Source organism: Hemicordylus capensis, chromosome 1 (genome assembly GCF_027244095.1).
Source record: "Hemicordylus capensis ecotype Gifberg chromosome 1, rHemCap1.1.pri, whole genome shotgun sequence".
Classification (NCBI taxonomy): domain Eukaryota; kingdom Metazoa; phylum Chordata; class Lepidosauria; order Squamata; family Cordylidae; genus Hemicordylus; species Hemicordylus capensis.
Genome location: NC_069657.1, coordinates 442,104,134 through 442,122,606, shown reverse-complemented (window position 1 = coordinate 442,122,606; position 18,473 = coordinate 442,104,134). Strand labels below are relative to the sequence as shown.

The following is an 18,473-nucleotide window of genomic DNA, read 5'->3' as shown; positions in this document are numbered from 1 at the left end:
GAGATTCCTGCCTGCAACCTTGGAGAAGCTGCTGCCAGTCTGTGTAGACAATACTAAGCAAGATGGACCTATGGTCTGACTCAGTATATGGCAGCTTCCTATGTTCCTAAGCCCCTGGTTCACAGCTCGGTTTCCTAGCTATTACCCAGTTAATCTCTTGCTAAAGCAGGTTTGGTATTAACAAAAAGACACTCTTGTAATTTTATTTTGGAACAGACCCAGCTAGCAATTATTCCTGACATGGTATCCAAGCAACAAGCAGTCATGGGTGGGAGTGGGAATCAAAGAACAATTTTTGCTCAATAAATACTAAAGACTTGCTAGATGAACACGGAAAAGCAAAGAAGGCAGCCTATTCCCTTCTTGAAATGCACTCATTCCACAGGCACGTTCATCTTAAATTGCATACTTATGACAACTGCTTTTGTAAATTAGGCTCTGTGACAGCCCTATGACAGTGGAAGGGGTATGTCCTCTCTGTAGGAAAAGGGTTTTTCTCACTACCTCCCCCTGGTTGCATGCAGAGAAGTGGTTTGGATGGGTCCCCTCTAGAGGCACTCTTACACCTGTGTGTGTCACGTTGTTTGTTTATTCATTCATTCATTCAATTTTTATACCACCCTACCCAATTCAGCTCAGGGCGGTTCACAAACAAAACAAAACCAGTTAAAATCAATCACCAATAAAAACAATTTTTTAAAAAATACCATAAAACAATCAGTTAAAAACAATTTTAAAACCCTCAAAACAAAACAAAACCCCCAGTACATTTAAAAAAAACCCCTACAACAATTTAAAAACCCTGGAAGGCCAGGCTAAACAGATAAGTCTTAAGGGCTCTCCTGGAGGTCAATAAAGAGTTCAAATTACGAATTTCTGCAGGGAGCGCATTCCACAGCCCAGGAGCGGCTACAGAGAAGGCCCACCTCTGAGTCGCCACCAGACGTACCAGTGGTAACTGGTAGGGGGATAATTTGCAGGGGGGCTCCAAAGGTCTTTCGGTCCAGGCTCCAAAATGCACCTCTAGTCCCCTCCTCCTACAAAAAAGGAACACATTGGGAGGACAACCAGGAAGGACACAAAGACAGGTGCGCTCTTGGTGTGCCCCAATCTCAATAGTGTGGGTTGATTTTGGTGGGGGGAGTATCATGAGAACCAGCCCAATATGCATTTTATTTATTTTGCATACTTCTATACAACCCAATATACACATCTCTGGGTGGTTTACATAATGTACCAAAATTTAAAAAACACAACCAAACAACCAGCAGATTAAAAGATTAACTAACAATATAGAGTTTAAAACTTAAAAGTCTTCAGCTATTTCTTAAAAGCAACCAGAGATGGGGAGGCTCTAATTCTATCAGGGAGTGGATTCTAAAGTCCTGGAGTCCAATTCTGGACTCCTCCGGTCTGGCTGTCCTCAATGTTCTTCAGCTTCATTCTAAAGCCAACTCCAGTTTACGCAGGCCAAGAGAAAAGAGGTTTGGAGGAAAGAACATTTCCTTTCCATTCCCTATTACAATAACACACCAGAACCAAAATAGCCTCAGAAAATAAACAAGTGTGCTCCTAAACCTCCTCCATATTGATTAATGTCCCTGTCTGCTGTGGCTTCTCCAGCTGGGACTGCGTTCCTCCTCCATCACAGAGGCCAGGAGAACCACCATCAATTGTCCAAGGAGGAGGGAGGAGGAAATGAAGCCATCATCACACTGTTCTAATCAGTGTACAACTTAAGCAGCTATTTCCACCCAAGATACCTTGATTAATCCTGGTCCTGCAAATACCTACTTGCCCACTCATGAGGGTAACCATTCATTCTGGGCTGGGAGATTGCCAGACCACACAGCTTAAGTTACCCAGCAACACAGAAGCACATTTGGTGTGTGGGCTGATAACACTTTTTTACAAGGCTGTATTAAGCCAGTATGGTGTGTATGCAACCCAAAACACCTATTAGGAATGCATTCTACTGGTTTTGTTTAGTTTTGTTCTAAATGTTGTGCTGCCATTGGTCATAAACCCTCAGGAGAGAGTAGGGGGAGGACCAAAACAAATCATCACATGCATTTTGCATTCCTCCTTCCTGGTTTCTCAGCTGCTCTTTGCTTCTTGCTTTGGCCACATGACCACAACTGACAGTTCACCGTGTCCCCTGCTGAAATCACAGAAGCATGAAGTTCATTTCTTTGTTTGCTTGAAGGGCCAGGAACACAGGGAATTCTTGCTGGGGGACTCAGCTCTTATGATGTATACTTCTCAGACCGAATGGCAGATAGAGGGTAGTAAATGTGGGGGATGAATCCATCTCAGATCCTTTTTGCTGGTCACTTTAGCCAGATTCTCCTCTTTTCACCTCTTTTTGGGTTCCCAGCAGACTGCAAGTGGAGGCATAAAACAGCCATATTCTTGAGAATTTCCAGGGGAAGCAGCCAGCTACTTTGCTCGCATTTGGTTCGGCTTGCAGTGGGTTTCAATGAGCTCAGCGTCTCCTCTTGTTGTCCCATTTGTCACAGCCTGGGCAATCTCCATGTGTGCAATCTAATTATTTACTCATTGGCCCATTGGTCAATCAGGCCCCTTTCAGATGTCGCAGACTGTACAATGGTTTTGTGCGCCTTTTCTCCATACAGATCACAGTGTGCACACTCAACGAGCAAGCAAATGTCTTGCTCCCTGTGCCATTTTTGGTTTCGTAGCAACTGAGAAAGTACATATGTCGCCGAGCAAACAAGATGTCTCTTTCTGTGCCACTCTAGCAATTAAGGGTTAAACAAACAGAACCAGCTGACTCAGGGGGTGGAGAGCTGGAAGCTGACCCATCACCTGGTGAGCTATCCAAGGCTGCATGATTAGAGCCCTCTTCAGGACCGGCAGAGTCAAGGAATTCCTGCAGTCAGCCCTGTTTGCAGTCAGGCAGCAAGAGGCCCCTGGGCTAGCTAGACCAGGTCTGAATATAAGTAGGCATCATCAAAAAATCCACTGGCCAGCTTGTCAGTGCTCTGGCAAGCAGGACACCCAGCACTGCACAGATGTCCTCCCTAGAGGTCTCATTTGGACTGCCATTTTTGAGAAGGCAAGAGACAGCAGGAATCCTTTCTGATCAGAAGGAGAGGGCTCCCACCGCTTCTTACCATCTCCAGGTCCCAGTGCAAATGACAGAAGACCCGCTTCTCTCCTAGGTCCTCTGCTTGGAAAGGATGTGAGGGAAGAGAAGGGAACCATAAATAATGGTTGACTAGCAAGCTAAGCCTAAATTTGTGGATCCCTGAATATAAGGAGCTGGCCAATACAACTGTGCTTCTTCCTTTCCATGCTCTCAGTTTGGGCTTCCTTCCTTCCAACTTTCCCTGGTTTGTTGACTTCGCCTGTTGAGTAGCCTCACCACATTCTGGCTGCCTTTGTCCTGCCTGCCTAGTTCTCCTGGACCCTGTATTGTCTTAATGGCTACACCCTGGAATCCTAGTTTCTAATTCTGCCTCCCATTGGGCACTGAGCTTCTTTTGACCGTTTTCCTCAACTAGATCCATTCTTTTTCTCCGAGATCATCGGCAGGGGCCCCGAGTCAGAGAGAATCCACTCCCAGACCTTGTTGCAGGCAAAGTCATCCCAAGCCCTTTTGTTAGTCTTGCCCTACCTGTTTAAACTTGACCAGCCAAAAACCTATATTCTTTGCAGCTAATGGAGACATGATATTTTTCTGGACTGCCAAATTAGATGCCTGGACCTTTGGTAAGGGGTGGAGCTGGGTTTCAATCCAGGTTGATTTCCTGCTGGGACGTGTGCCTGTTTTCCTCTGTCAGCTTGCATGGGATACATGTGTGGTGTTAGGTTGACAGCCTCACTGACCAGAGAGGAAAAAATTATCTATCTATCTATCTCTCCTACCTACCTACCTACCTACCTACCTACCTACCTGCAATTTGTCAGAATGTTTTATTCAAAAGCTAGACTTTCAGGCTGGTTACCAGAATCCTTTGCATAAATCTTGAATTTTTGGAGTCACAGCTTTTTCACTAGTTGTGTGTGCTTGAACTCTAGCCCTTGGGATTCCCATCCTTGGGTCCCTGAATGTTGTTGGACTACAATCCCCATCATCCTCAATGGCCAAAGGCCACTGCAGCTGGGGATGGTGGGAGTTGTCGTCAACAACATCTGGGGACCAAAGGCTGGGAACCCCCAGGTTGTTGAGTTCAGCCCTAATGCCGAGTTGAATGTGAGACTAGAGCATGCATGGGGCGTCTTCTTCAACTGCAAGCCCCCTAGTGTGGATTCAGTCCTCTGTGCCTGGCAGCCCCAGCCCCAGGAGTTGACGGAAAGCTTGTGCTATTAGGCTTGTGCCCACTGGGCTCCGCCTCCCGGCCACGTTTAAGGACCAGAATTTTGAAATCAAGAGCTGGCCACCCCAGTGGAAGATGCCCAGAATTATCTGATGTATTAAGAGCCATCTGCAGGCCCAGGAAATAATTTATGCTCTTATGCTATTACAGCCCTGCCGGATCAGACCAAAGGTCCTTCTAGCTCATAGGAACATAGGAAGCTGCTGTATACTGAGTCAGACCATTGGTCTCTTTAGCTCAGTACTGTCTACCCTGACTGGCAGCAGCTCTTCCAGGTTTCAGGCAGGTGTCTTTCCCAGTCTTGCCTGGGGATGTTGCCAGGGACTGAACCTGGGACCTTCTGCGTGCAAAGCAGATTGCTCTGCTGCAGAGATATAGCATTATGCTTCCCACAGCAGTCAACCAGATGCCTCTGGGAAGCTCACCAACTGGGCCTGAAGGCAATAGCCCTCTCTTGCTGTTGCTCCCTAGTAGCTGGTATTCAGAGGTATACTGCCTCTGAATCTGGAGGCTCCATATAGCCATTATAATTAATACCCACTGGTAGACCTTTCCTCCTCCATGTATTTGTGTCATCCTCTTTCAGGAGCCGCCTGTGCTAGGGGCCATCACCATCTCCAGTGGCAGTGAAGCCTGTATATTAACTACGCGTTGTGAGAAGAACTAGAGGCACTGCACAAGACATGATATGCCCAGAAACCTCACACAGTGCTTTGCGTCTGTGCCTGGTTAACAAAGGGCAGCTGAAATTTTGGCTGAAATTTCCGCAGCGATTCAACGCCCTATTCTGACATAAGCCACCTCGCACATCTCCGGTGGCTTTTTCAGCAGCCCCGATCAAAATAGCTCCAAGTTCAGTCTCACCTTGGAAATGAAGATGCCATCAATGTTTGAGCAGCCCTGAGGATTCCAGCTGACTAAATATACAGTGGAACAAGAGTAACCTGCGGACCAGGTGCCTTGGGTATCGAGTTTCCATCGAGTACGAAACAAATCCTTCAGACGTCCTTTGCATACTTGACCTCAGGTTGTCCCGCAGCCTCGATATTTTATCTGAAGCCTCCCTTCATCAAACCTTGCAGACATTTCGCTAAGCATCAGGGAGTGATGCCTGCATATGTTGGGCATGTGTATAGCTAGAGCGAAACAGTCTGGCAGTCAGAATAAAAGCAGCAACGGAGGCAGATGCTGGATTTTTGCAGCTGACCAGGGAGCGCCAACCAAGCACAAGGCTGTCCCAGGGTTGATCGGGTGTTTTGCCAGGCTGGTCAAGAGCCTGAGGGTCCATGCACATCAGAGAGCTGGCCTGGTTGACCCCTGGCACATATGCAGCTGCCCACCATCACCAGCTCAGCCAAGGCCCAACAGGGAGGCTTACTGGGCAGCAGAGACAATGGACACTCCTCTTCCAGCATTGCTGCCTTGGCTGCAAATGGTAGTGATGAAGGGAGAATGTCTGGGGACCATGCAGGGGTTTGCACCACGGCCTCACTAAAACTTGGTGCCAACCCTGAGACTATTTGCATTAGAGTGCACAGATGTTGATTTCAAGGCTAGTCCTGTCTGGGTGATCACACGCTCGTGTGTGTGTGTGTGTGTGTGTGTGTGTGTGTGTGTGTGTGTGTGAGAGAGAGAGAGAGAGAGAGAGAGAGAGAGAGAGAGAGAGGAGGGAGGGAGGGAGGGAGATGGATGATGAGCCGTAAGGGGTTTCATGGGGAGAGCAGGCTTGACCCATTCTTCCTGCAGACGAGCAAGCAGCTAGCCCTGGGTGGCTGGATCAGGCACCCACATGATTACCAGCAATGTCACAGAGCTGGCTGGTGCAGTGGGGGTCGGGGGCCAGGTCCCAGAATGCCCCGCATGAGTGCACAGGGCCTTCTGGGGAACCCCCAACGCAGGGAAGCTTGTCGTTGCCGCCTCATCGAAGGTCTCCTCGTGAGTCACTGTAGCGTGGCGCCATGCTGCAGGGACACATGATCAGGTAAATGGGCTTAGTGGAGTGCATGCTCCTCTAACTTTGTTTAACAGGGGGGTATTTAAGAGGACTGGCTTCCAGGAACCGCACATGTTGCAACAAATGACCCACAGAAACCGGGCTGGGCTCCCTTAGCCCAGTTTCTGTGGGTCGTGAGAATAGACTCATAGTATTCTCCAGACCAGGGGTTCCCAACATTGAGACCCCAGATGTTGTTGGACTACAAGTCCCATCATCCCTGCAGCCATTATGGCTGTTGACTACGGAGGCTGTAGATCAATGCCGGGTGGGCCAGCTTAGGAACCTCTCCTCCAGAAAATGGAGAAGGGACTACAGTTGAAGTCTCTCCATGTGGAAGGTTCCATGTGCATCTCCAGTTAAAGGATAATAGGGCTGGTGAAGTCCAAGAGTCACTGCCAGTCAGAGAAGACAGAAACACTAGACTGGTTGGACCAGTGGTCTGATACCGTATAAGGCGTCATGTCACATGCTCATTATGGCTGTTCCCATAATCAACAGCCATAATGGTTGCAGAGATGAGGGGACCTGTAGTCCAACAACATCTGGGGACCCCATGTTGGCAACCCCTGGTCTGGAGTATAGGATAAGACATCTCTCTCATATCATGGATTGGCAGCAAAAGGCCAGAAGATGCTGCTACAAAACTGCACAAAAGGGTACTTCATCTGGACCATGGAAAAGCAAAAACAACTTCCATTTTCAAAGGGTCTCTCTCTCTCTCTCTCTCTCTCTCTCTCTCTCTCTCTCTCATACACACACACAATCACCCAGAAAGGACTAGTCTTGAAATCAACACTAGTTGATTCTACAAATAGCCTACACCTCTCTTGAAACTCAAATATATTCTTATTTCCAAACTCCTTTGTGGGGCAGGTAGAAGAAGCACACGGGTCTTGAGCACCATTGGCCCTTTCCATTCCCCAGCCAAGGAATGAGCCAATCCTCACCACTGGTCAGCTTCTAGCTATATCTCCTCCCCTCTAGGTCCAACTAATAAAGACTACTTGTGAGTCGCCCAGAGACAAATAATGTGCTCTTTATCCAGTTGTATGCACTTTTGGTTCTTGAGGCCAAGGATCAAAATGATGCCCTTCTCCATGGCAGGAGGAAATAGGAATATGCTAAATAATTTTTGAGCTGCCCCGTTCGATGGTACCCCAAAACTTCACAATCTCACACCCCCTCTTTCTGTTTCACTGCATGAACACATGCTAAGATGCTGGGGCCAACTGTGGCTTCCCACTGTGTGTATAATCCAAACAATAGCTTGCTTATTTATTTAAAAGTATATATTCTGCATCCTGTTACTTTTGAGGCTGCTCCCACTCTCAAACAATAGATAAGTAAAACCATACGAGCTATAAGAAATGACCATATATGATGATGCCTACACAGATTTCATGCTTCCCTGCCACCACTATCGAGAAGTGCTTTCTTTGAAGGAAGTTTTTTACAACTGAAGGAAAACTAAATTTAGCACCATATCAAATCTACAGCAAGCTTTGAGAAACTGAAATGGGTGCCTCTTTTAGACAAGCTAAATAATTGAGTCACCCGTGTTGTATTAGGTGTCTCTTAAGTGATTGTTTCATGTGTATTATTCATTGTTCACCTAGTGAAACAGCACCCAAAGTCGAAAGAACCCTCCAGCTGACTCTGATGGGATTCCTCTTAGTCTTGCAGTGGCATAGAATCACTACTCAGCCTAACTGGATAAACAGAAATGCATCTTGGGCTCTTGCAACCACAGGGCTCAATAAAACTCTATCAAAATTTAAATTTTCCTATCCTGACTAATTTGGCATCATCACCAAACTCAGTATCCAATACACTGAACCAGGGCTGAGGAAATCCACTAGTCTACTAGTCTGTGACAGGTGAAAAATGATGCCTGACGAGTGAAAAGAAATCCTGATGAGTAATGTACCAATGTAGCTTGAGGAAACATCTGACGAGTAAAATATTTTATCTGGCTGCTACACTGAGCCAACGTTTCTTCACCCCTGCACTGAACAATTTTCTTATACAAATAAAAATTAATGAGAGGCAGCTGTGCAAGAGCACTACAGTGCTGAAGAGAACTACACAGAAACGCACTTCTCCGCATCGGCAGCCTGTGTATTGAGGCTCACCCAGGTGACTCCAATATTAGTGATCAGGAGCACGTAAGATGCTTCCATTTATGTAGGTGCCCTTCTGAAGCACAGAGCTAAAAGATCCTGCTGTAGGACCAACACATTATGCAAAGGTAATTGATGGGAGACAATGGATACTAATGCACAATTTGTCTGCTCATTATCTAGAGCTGTCAATGAGCTTTGAGTCACGCTCACTGACATAATAGTAAGAAGCTGAAATGAGTTTATGTTTATGAGACTCACAGGGGAAAAACCAGCTCAGGATTTGGATTGCAGGAACTAAAATGGTGGTGGTACCTGTGTGCTTGTTTCTGCATCCCAGAAATATAAATATAAATATATATGCCCAATATAAAAAAGGCAGTTAAGACACATTTGTTCATCCAGGCTTTTAATTAGACTCAGATAATGTAACATTGTTTTAAATTTTAAATTGTTTTAATGTTTAATTTTGTTTTAAATTGGTGTTTTGTTTTGTTTTGTTTTGTTTTGGTAAATCGCCCAAAGATGTGAGTTTTGGGCTGTATATAAATATGTTAAATAAATCGATAAACCGGTATCAGAGATGCGGGTTTTCTGGAAAATTGTCCCATGCAAATTCCCTCTGCATTTATTTATTTTATTTTATTTATTTATTTATTACATTTATATCCCACTCTTCCTCCAAGGAGCCCAGAGCAGTGTACCCCATACTTAAGTTTCTCCTCACAACAACCCTGGAAGTAGGTTAGGCTGAGAGAGAAGTGACTGGCCCAGAGTCACCCAGCTAGTTTCATGGCTGAATGGGGATTTGAACTCGGGTCTCCCCGGTCCTAGTCCAGCACCCTAACCACTACGCCATGCTGGCTCTCATTGGTTGCATTGGTTTTTCTTTTAAAAAGTAGTATGCAAATTTTCCTGATGCCCTAAATAGATTGTCATCTGATTTGGCTTATTTGACCTATGTATACAATAAAAAGCAACAACTCACCACCGTATTAATTTCCCCTTTCTATCTCTCAAAATATTTTCAAGTCGCTAAGTAGAAACTGAGCCAAGCAATGGATGGATGTAAGCTGGAGAAGGGGGAGGGCCTTGTTTGACACCTCCTGCTTGCACCCTTCCATCGTGTGGCTCAGTCACCATGCTTACCTTTCCAGGGGCCGTGGTGAGCCAGCACCTCGGATTTGTAGAGCGTTGCTTTAGAACAGGGGTGCACAACTCAAATACCCAGGCGGACCAGAACCATCCATGACTGGTCAATTTTCAGCACATTATTACATTAAAATTATCACTGAAAATATTAAAGAAGTTTTAATTACTTGTTGATCTCCCCCACTTAAGGGACCCACAATTTTTAACTAAGGATATTGGCCAGAAAATTGGCCTTATCTCTGCCGAGTCGGTGAGGCACCTGGAGGGCATGCTAGCCCCAAATAAATGCTCTCTCCTCTCCCTAAATCACTGTCACTTTCAGGTTGCAATCCTAGTCAAGCTTACTTGGGACGTATTGCACCATGAGACGTATTTCTGAGTAAACATGCATAGGGTGGCATGGGAAAGCAGTTTCCAGCTCCTATGATACTGCAGGATATTCCTACCCTGTGGGTCAGATCCAGTCCCTGGGCCTTCTGCTGTGCAAGCCTGCTGTAGAAAAAGGTCCCTCTTATTCTATAGCAAGACTTGCCTCTTTCCCTTGCCAAATGGTAGCATTGTGTGGTTTTGATGTCAGCATCTGGCAACTCTATGTCACCCAACACAGCCTCTTTTGCAAATAGGCCAGGAAAGCTTCAGAGGCCCTTTGAGCTGGCACAGCCCCAACCTGCAATCACGTCTCACACTACTGAGGCATTTGGTTCAGAGGTCAGGAATTTCAGCACACTACCCTGGAATTTGGGAAATAATTTACAGAGTATGCTGAAATTACTCTGCGAGGCATTTCCCCAAAGAAGCAGTGAGAACTTGACATACATACCCTTCTGCTACACAAACATCCCCGGATAATGTGTCGCCTATTGCAAGCAGTAACAAAATGCTGTAAGGCCCGTAACAGATCAAAGAGGACCTGAGAAGACCAGTTGCCTGGTGCAGATTCTGCAGAGCACCGGCCCAGCTGAGAACTCTTTGACAACAAGCCTCAATTCCTCCCCACCGCCCCCTGTTTGAGAACTGGGTAACTTCTGCCAAAATAAGGGATTATGACGCAGGGGGAAAAAAGGTTATTTTGCCCTCTAGCTCCCGTAGGACACTGAAATTAATGTTATTGGCAGTGTAACTGGAGAGCTGCATCCAAATGATACAAAATGACTGGACTTTGCAGTCAGGGCTTTACAAAGGCTGACAATCCACAGCTGATTTATGCATCTGAAGCCGTTTTCAAGACATACATCTGTAACAGTCTAGTCAAAACATTACGTTACACCAAGGTCAGAAGTTGAGGAAGATGCTTGCGCCACATCCCATAGCCACTGACCCTGTGATACATTTAAACTGCAATAGGTACAAGTGTCTAGAGGGTCTTTGTGGACCTGCAATCACTGATGTTTTCGCAAAGTTTGTCAGTGGTCATGGGATGCCAGTAGGTGCTGAGCCTTACAGTTCTCAACCTTGGGTCCCCAGATATTGCTACAACTCCCATCTTCCCCAGCCACAATGGCCTATGGAAGGGCTTCTCAAACTTGGGTCCTCAGATGCTGTTGGACAACAATGTCCTGTGGCTGGAGAAGAGGGGAGTGGCCATCCAACAGCATCTGGGGACAGGATTGGAGACTTGGCTCCATCAGATGCAGGACAGAGACCTCAACCAGTTGACCAGCCTTTCTCTCTGCAGTTTACGAGACCTCTAAAACCCTGATTGGCTCCCAGTCAGATTGGCTGAGAGCCCCATTTAAGCCCTTCCAGGGCAGGTCAACTTGAACAGTCTATAGCAAACCAGGAGTTCCCTGCTGCATTCTCCCTGAAGATGTCTATTCCCAGATCCTGAAGCTATTCCCATGTTCACTAGAAGTGGGCTAATGGAGCTGAGCCCGCTTTCTAGTGATTGTAGGAACCACTGGGCTTGCAGGAGAGCCTGGTGGTTCCAAGGTGGCTAGCCTGACTAATCCCCCATTCCCTTAAATAAGGTTAACGGAGCAAGCGCTCTGGTTACCTTGGTTTTTTGCTCATGTGCCATTGACCCCTGATCCCAGCAGCCCCCACCAGCTCTGTGACGGAGCCAGTAGTCATGTGAGTGGCTGATCCGGCCACCCAGGGCTGCAGGCTTGATCGTGTAAAGAGCTTCCCTGGCTTTTGTGCTTCTATCAAGGGAAGAAGATAAGGCACCAAATGTGGGACAAAGATGTGGAACCTTTCTGAAGTTGCAAAGAAAATGGTTTGTTGTCCAATACATTCAGAAGAGTGTGGCTGTTCATCAGGGCAAATCTATTTCAGTTCTTTCAAGGAGAGACAAGAACAGTCTTTCATTTCATCTCAGGCAACCCAGTGATGTGAGTTGAATATATCTCCCTGAAATAACTGGATTTATTCTTTTATTTATTATATTTGTACACCACCCCAAACATCCGTCTCTGAGCGGATTAGAGCAAAATAAAACAAATTAAAACAGAAATTAAAATCTTAAAACAATGCCACCAGTCTAGTTAAAAAGCTAGGGTGAAAAAAGTGGGTTTTTTAAATCCCGGATATAAATCAGGCTACACTCTAACATGCGATGGGAAACCAGAATTGTGTATGAAGTGCTCCCCGAAAGCTCGCAGGGACTTTGGGGTAAATTTGGCCTATATGTGCACACCTCCATTCCAGAGGAGATGTGAACTAAAAGCCAGGTATGAAAAACTTCCTGGCTTTTGGCCTACTCACTGACACAGAATTTAGCTGCCATCATAGAGTCTTGCTGCTCCCAACCATGGCCTAGACCAGAAGCAACACCTCCAAGCTAAATCTCTAGACATCCAGCATTTTCCTCCATGATCCCAGCAGCTTTATGGCCTCTCTCTGACGTTTACCCCACCACCTCTAACCTTCTGGTTCACTTCTCAGCACATCACATGTGACCACGACAAAAATGAAGTACCCAGCAAGAAAAAGCCAAGTTCTGCTGCTAGAAATATGTTAACAAAACTATCTTTGCATATTTATTTATGGCCATATCATGAGGTCTGCATTTAATTTAAGCACTGAATTCCAAACAAAATAACAAATACAATAAATCAACACAATCTAAACAACATATTTCCCTTCTCACAGCAAGGATTTTATTGTGTTTTTGGATTGCCTTATATTTCAAGAATTGAATAATGGCCTGTCTCAAAAACCAAGGGAAGTTTAAAAGACAGAAATAAATTTTGAAGTGAAGGCTGAATCTGAGGGAATTCATCAGCCAAATACTACATTTGACCTGTATACATATTTGGGCTTACAGCTTTCATTCTGAGCTTCAGATAACGGAATATTCCATATTTCCAAATTAACAGTTGGCTTTTTGAAGCTCAACATACTTACATTTTATTCTTTATAGATTACCAAATTAAAACAGAAACAATCTTTCAGGTGTGAAACCTTCTGAATTCGTTTTACTCCTTTGCATTTCCACGGACAGATCTCCCAGTACTTTTCTGAGGTGTATAATCACATCTATTTCAACCTAATGCAATTGACTATGTCAGAATGAACCACTAAGAGCTATCATGGCTTTTGGTGTGATAAATACCAGCTCTCAAGCAAAATATCCACCACTGCAAACTGACATGGGCAAATCTCTTCAGGGCAGTATTACAATATCAAAATAAAAAATAAATAAAACCCACAGCTCAGGCACAACTGAAGTTATAATAAGGACCAAAGAGACTTATTTATATAATATCAAGGAAACATTTCCTCAAATTCTGCAAGGTTTGCCCTGGAACTTGTTTAACCACAATATCTGCCAGATCAATTAACAGAGAAAGACAGAATTTAAATCATGTGCTTACCTTCAATGTGTGTGTTCACAGAACATTTGGAGGGGGCACTGATGTGATGCCCACTACACTTGTCCTCCAAGCTCTGTGAGGGCAGCAGAATGTGTGCTGGACTCTATGCAGATACAGCTGTACATGCAAGAAATCTTCCAAGAGATCAGGAACCCTGATTAATCAGGGGTCCCATTACACATAAATGGCTTTTTTCAACTGAACCTTCTTTTGGCTGCATTGGCTTCCCTTAACTGGTCCACCCAGTCCACCATTACACACCTTTAAAATCAGCTCCCCAGAGGGAAGCAAAACTCACAGCAGCCATTAAGTTTAATTTCTAGTAATGTCTCAGCAGCTTGTCTGCAGAAGGAATAAGGAGTGTACTTCACTGTTTATCAGAGTACCTTTTCCCATAATTTAAAAACTTACAAACATTGTATAGCTTGCACAGTACTGTGCTGTTCCTGAAATAGGTTAAAAACTGAATGATTAAGTAGCAATTACATTTACTGTATAAAAGCAGGTAAGCAAATTTATCTAAAAGCAGGTAAGCAAATGACTGAAATGCATTAAAATTGCACCAGCACATTGTTAGCTCAAATATAATAACAAACCACTGTTTGCCCACGCTGCAGCTGGCAAACTGGCTTCAAACTAGGGTTGCAGATCATGGCTGGGCAGCCAATCACAACCCACAGATGTCCGTTCAGATGTCATGACAAACCGCAGTATGCGTTCACAAACCATGGTTAGGTGTTACATCCGAACAAACCGTGCTTTCAAAGTGCAGATGCTTCTGGACTGCAGGGAACTCTGAAAAGGTCTGCTCTTGCACAAGAGCGCCCACCCTTCAGAATTGGGAGGACTACTGCAGGGGCTGCTACTACATGTTAGGAACACACATGCACCGGTAATCTGGATGTCAGCCAATGGGGAATACAGAGGTAATTATCCAGAGGTAATAACCCTAACATAGGTTGTTCTTATTCCTGCATTGAGCTTCCTGATCAAGGACTAGGAGCTCTGGTTTGCAAAAGTCATTTCCTCATCCAGAGTTTACAACACCGTCACTCAGCGAGGCTATTCTCACGACCGCAGGAGAGAGGGCTAAGGGAGCCCAGCCCACTTTCCTGTGGTCATGGGAACCACTGGGAGCTGCGTGGCTCCCAGCAGTTAGCCCACTTAAGCGCTCCCCCCATTAAATGAGGTTAGCAGAGTGAGCGTTCCGCTTACCCCATTTTGGCAATCATGAGTCACCATGGCACGGCTCTGCGCCACAGCGACTCATGAGGAGACCTCCGCCAGGAGGCACTCACGTGGGGCATCCTAGGACTTCTGAGGGCCAGGCAGCCCCTTATCCCCGCAGGCCCTACCAGCTCCATGACGGAGCCAGTAATTGTGTGGGTGGCCGATCCAGCCACCCAGGGCTCCGCAGGTGCTTGTGTGCGGGGAAAGCGGGCTTGGCCCCCTCTCCCCGCCTAACCCCATCTGGCTCTCCACACTGCTCATATGGAGAGCCTCAGTATCTGTTTAGCACATTGTACTAGGTCTGTAGCTCACGCTCAAATAACTTCAGCAATGTCTTGTCTACTGTAGAGGTAGTGCAATTCCTACCTGCTAAGGCTTTGATGCGAGACCTCTCAAACAGCCGTGCGGAACTGTTCTCATTGTCCCAGTCGTCTACGTCCCAGCGGTTGTTAACATCACTGTATTGCTGTTGGATCTCAATATTGTCGTAGTCTGTCGCTACTGTTGTCGTCATCTTGGATCGCCTTAAGCTAATTTCGGCATCGGCCACTCCTTAGAAAGCTCTTCTGCAATGAAAGGTGAGGGAGGGATCATTATTCAATAATTATATTTATTTTTATTTATTTTTTCCAAATGAAGCTGATACTTGAAGATGTCTGGGATATAACAAAATATATCCTATGTTGAATGATTGATTAAAAAATAATAACAACTATGATTTCTCAACCAGGGACATTGCTAGGTACTTAAACTGAAACATTTTTTCACTACATGACCAGAAAAAATATATATTTACATGTCTAATATAACTTAAAATTAACATTAAAATAAAAATATCCACTAGTCCATAATAAACAACTAAGCAGTAATACCCAACATAAATATATCTTGTCTGATCTTACAAACTGTAGCACAAAATTTTGCAACCGTGGTATACATTTCCAAATTTAGACCAGAGAATAACAAGGTAGCATAGAAAGTTCCAGAACATCCAGGATATAATGCTATAAATGGAACAATAAGAGACCCTCGTAATTCTCTGTAAAAGAAAGAATTCAAAAGAGCAAGCTCGATAATTGCAATAGCAATAGAACCACAAGGGCAGATTCTCTCATGAAAAGGAGCTTTCCTGTATCTCTCAAGCAATACCGCCACGGGACTAGGTACTTAAAAGATCCGGGGCCTGGATGCATGCCCCCCCTTTGATAATTAGAGTCAATCATGCTCCCCCCACAATTAATTGCATGTGTTTTTAAAAGACTCTAAAAAGAGGGAGGTGGCTGATGCAATTTGGGGCTCTGAGCAATTCACTGGGGGCCCGGGGTCCATGCCATGGACCACCCCTAATGACACCCTGTTCTCAACAGAATGTCCCATCTTCATACTGCAGCTGCTTGGAGTTCTAGGAGCAACCCTGGACTTTCCAGTCCCAATAGGACAAAGGATGACTTGGGGTTGGTGAAAGTCCAGGCTTGCAACGCCCATCCTCCAGCTGAGAGCTTGCCCTCCAGTAACCAGAGCACCCACTGCAAATAAGTAAAGAATCATCACATTGTTCTCCTAAAACTGCAGAGTTTTAGAGTAAAATAGTTGTGGTGTAGGCTGAAGTAGTTTATGAACACTTGAGTATGTGCATATGCTGTTCTTCATACAGGGGGACAGAAAAGAGTTTTCTCATATTCCTCCTGATACCCCAACTAGGCATTTTTGCCTTAGTATACATCAAAGGGTGACCAAACTGGGTCATCTCCAGCTGATACTGGACTACAAGTCCAATAATCCCCAACTGCAATTTATTCCATTTGCGGATGATGGGTGTTGTAGTATGAGAACTTCTGGAGAGCCTAAGGTTGACCATCCTAGTAAATATGAATGAAAGAAACACAATCAAAATATACCTGCCTGAAATTCAAATATGGTCTTGACTTTTTTAAAAAAGCAAGACACTCACATTCAATGAATATTGAGCAAGTGAACTGCGACCAGATTTACACTAAGATAGGAATTAAGAATGAGAATCCTGGAGAATCCTAAAGCAGTATAATGCACTGTAATACTCCTTAAGAAGCACTTGTGGGATGATATTTTGGGATGCTCCTCTTGTGTTAAAAACAAAAACAAAAAAACTAGCACCACAACTTCCTGCAAGTAGAAAAGTAGAATATGGAGTGAACTCTTCTCCCTGATGTGATAGTTTTCTACCAACAGGATAAAAAAAAAAAAAAGCATAGGGGGGGCATTAAACAATGGCACCCCCCCTCCACATTCTGAAGTGGAACAGTCCACTGTAGCACCTCAGGATTCAACCACCACATTTTGCTGCAAAATGTAGACCCGGCCTTGGTCTGTTATTTGTCTTTTCTGTTTGCTCAGTCACTGCCATGTGGCAGAAAGAGTCCAAAAAGCACTATGGCCAGGGAAGCAAATGTGAAAAACTGCAGACAATAACAACAGAAAAACAAAATACCCCTCAACAATTAAGTGGTGAAGTACAAACAGCTGTAGCCAGCATCCTCTTTGGCTTGCCAGTTGTCCTGGTTTTTCTCCAGTCAGCCCAGAAATTCAGTTTTGTGTCCATCCCACTACAGAACAGGAAGCAAAAAAGCTCCCCCTACAGAACAGGAAGCCGTCCTGATTTATTGAGATATATCCACTGTTCCCTCTAAGAGGGATGCCCAGATGTTGTTAACTACAACTCCCATTATCCCCAGCCAAAGGCCACTGTAGCTGGGGATGCTGGGAGTTGTAGTGAACAACATCTGGAAATCTCTGTTAGAGAGAACAGTGGATACATATCCAAAAGAGTGGGAGGGAGAAAGAAAGAACACTTCTCAGGCAGAAGTTACTGGACTACAGTTCCCATCATCTCCAGCCACAGTGGCCAAACACTGTTGTGCTGGGAAGATGGGAGCTGTAGTCCAACAACATCTGTGGACCCAAGTTTGAGATCCCCTGCCTTAACCCCCTATAGTGTAATCCTAGGCATTTTGACTCAGGAGCAAAAACCCTATTAGCTACTAACCCCTGCTAACTGGGCAAAGAGGCACCTTTTACCGTGGTGATTCTCTTTATTTAGCAGGGGGAGAGTAACTGGCCCTATCCACCCCCAGCACAGTACCTCCAGTGACTGTTGCTGGTGTCTATCTTATGTTGCTTTTTAGATTGTGAGCCCTTTGGGGACAGGGAGCCATCTTATTTGTTTGTTATCTCTCTTTGTAAACTGCCCTGAGCCATTTTTGGAAGGGCGGTATAGAAATCGAATTAATAATAATAATAATTTGGCTACCACTAAAATGGCCTCCACTTCACGCCAGGGCTGGTAAAGGCTTCTGCCTGCAACTGCTTCTTGCTAGCTGTTGTTCAGGTAAGCAACGGGCTGGACTAACTGGGCCACTGGGTCAAACCAGCATACAGCAGCTTGTAATAATGAGGACTGACTGAACTCTTTTGTCCTGACATTCGACTTTTCCTCTCTCTGCCCCTATCATTTTCCATCAGCCCAGAACTGTAACTGGTGTCTCCTGTGCTGGTATCTGCAAAGCTGGCAAACCGGAACACACAAAACTCTCACTTGCTCAGAATGGCTCTAGCTAACCGGTGCCACCTACTGACAAATGAAATGGGTTTCAATTTTCACAACAACCAGGAGCATTTTTAATTTCCCTGTGAGGAACCTCAGGCTACGAAGCAAATGACAATATGGTGAGATGCCATTTGGATGGCTGCTCCAAGCCTGGACAAATGCCTAAATGCAGAGCAAGAAATATGCATCTCTGCAAAAATCATTTAACCTTTACAACGGGTTTGTTTTTGGATT

At 45.1% G+C, this 18,473-nt stretch overlaps 1 protein-coding gene across 2 annotated transcripts in view; it reads right to left on the bottom strand.

Annotated features, from left to right (window-relative positions):
• SPTBN1 (spectrin beta, non-erythrocytic 1) overlaps positions 1-18,473 on the bottom strand; it is a 277,913-nt gene that overhangs the window by 192,282 nt on the left and 67,158 nt on the right. For both annotated transcript variants that reach the window (XM_053245880.1, XM_053245883.1), the window contains exon 2: positions 15,023-15,222. In XM_053245880.1, coding sequence (XP_053101855.1) covers positions 15,023-15,170 — 148 coding nt within the window. In that variant the 5' untranslated portion in view covers positions 15,171-15,222. The remainder of the gene's footprint in view (positions 1-15,022; positions 15,223-18,473) is intronic.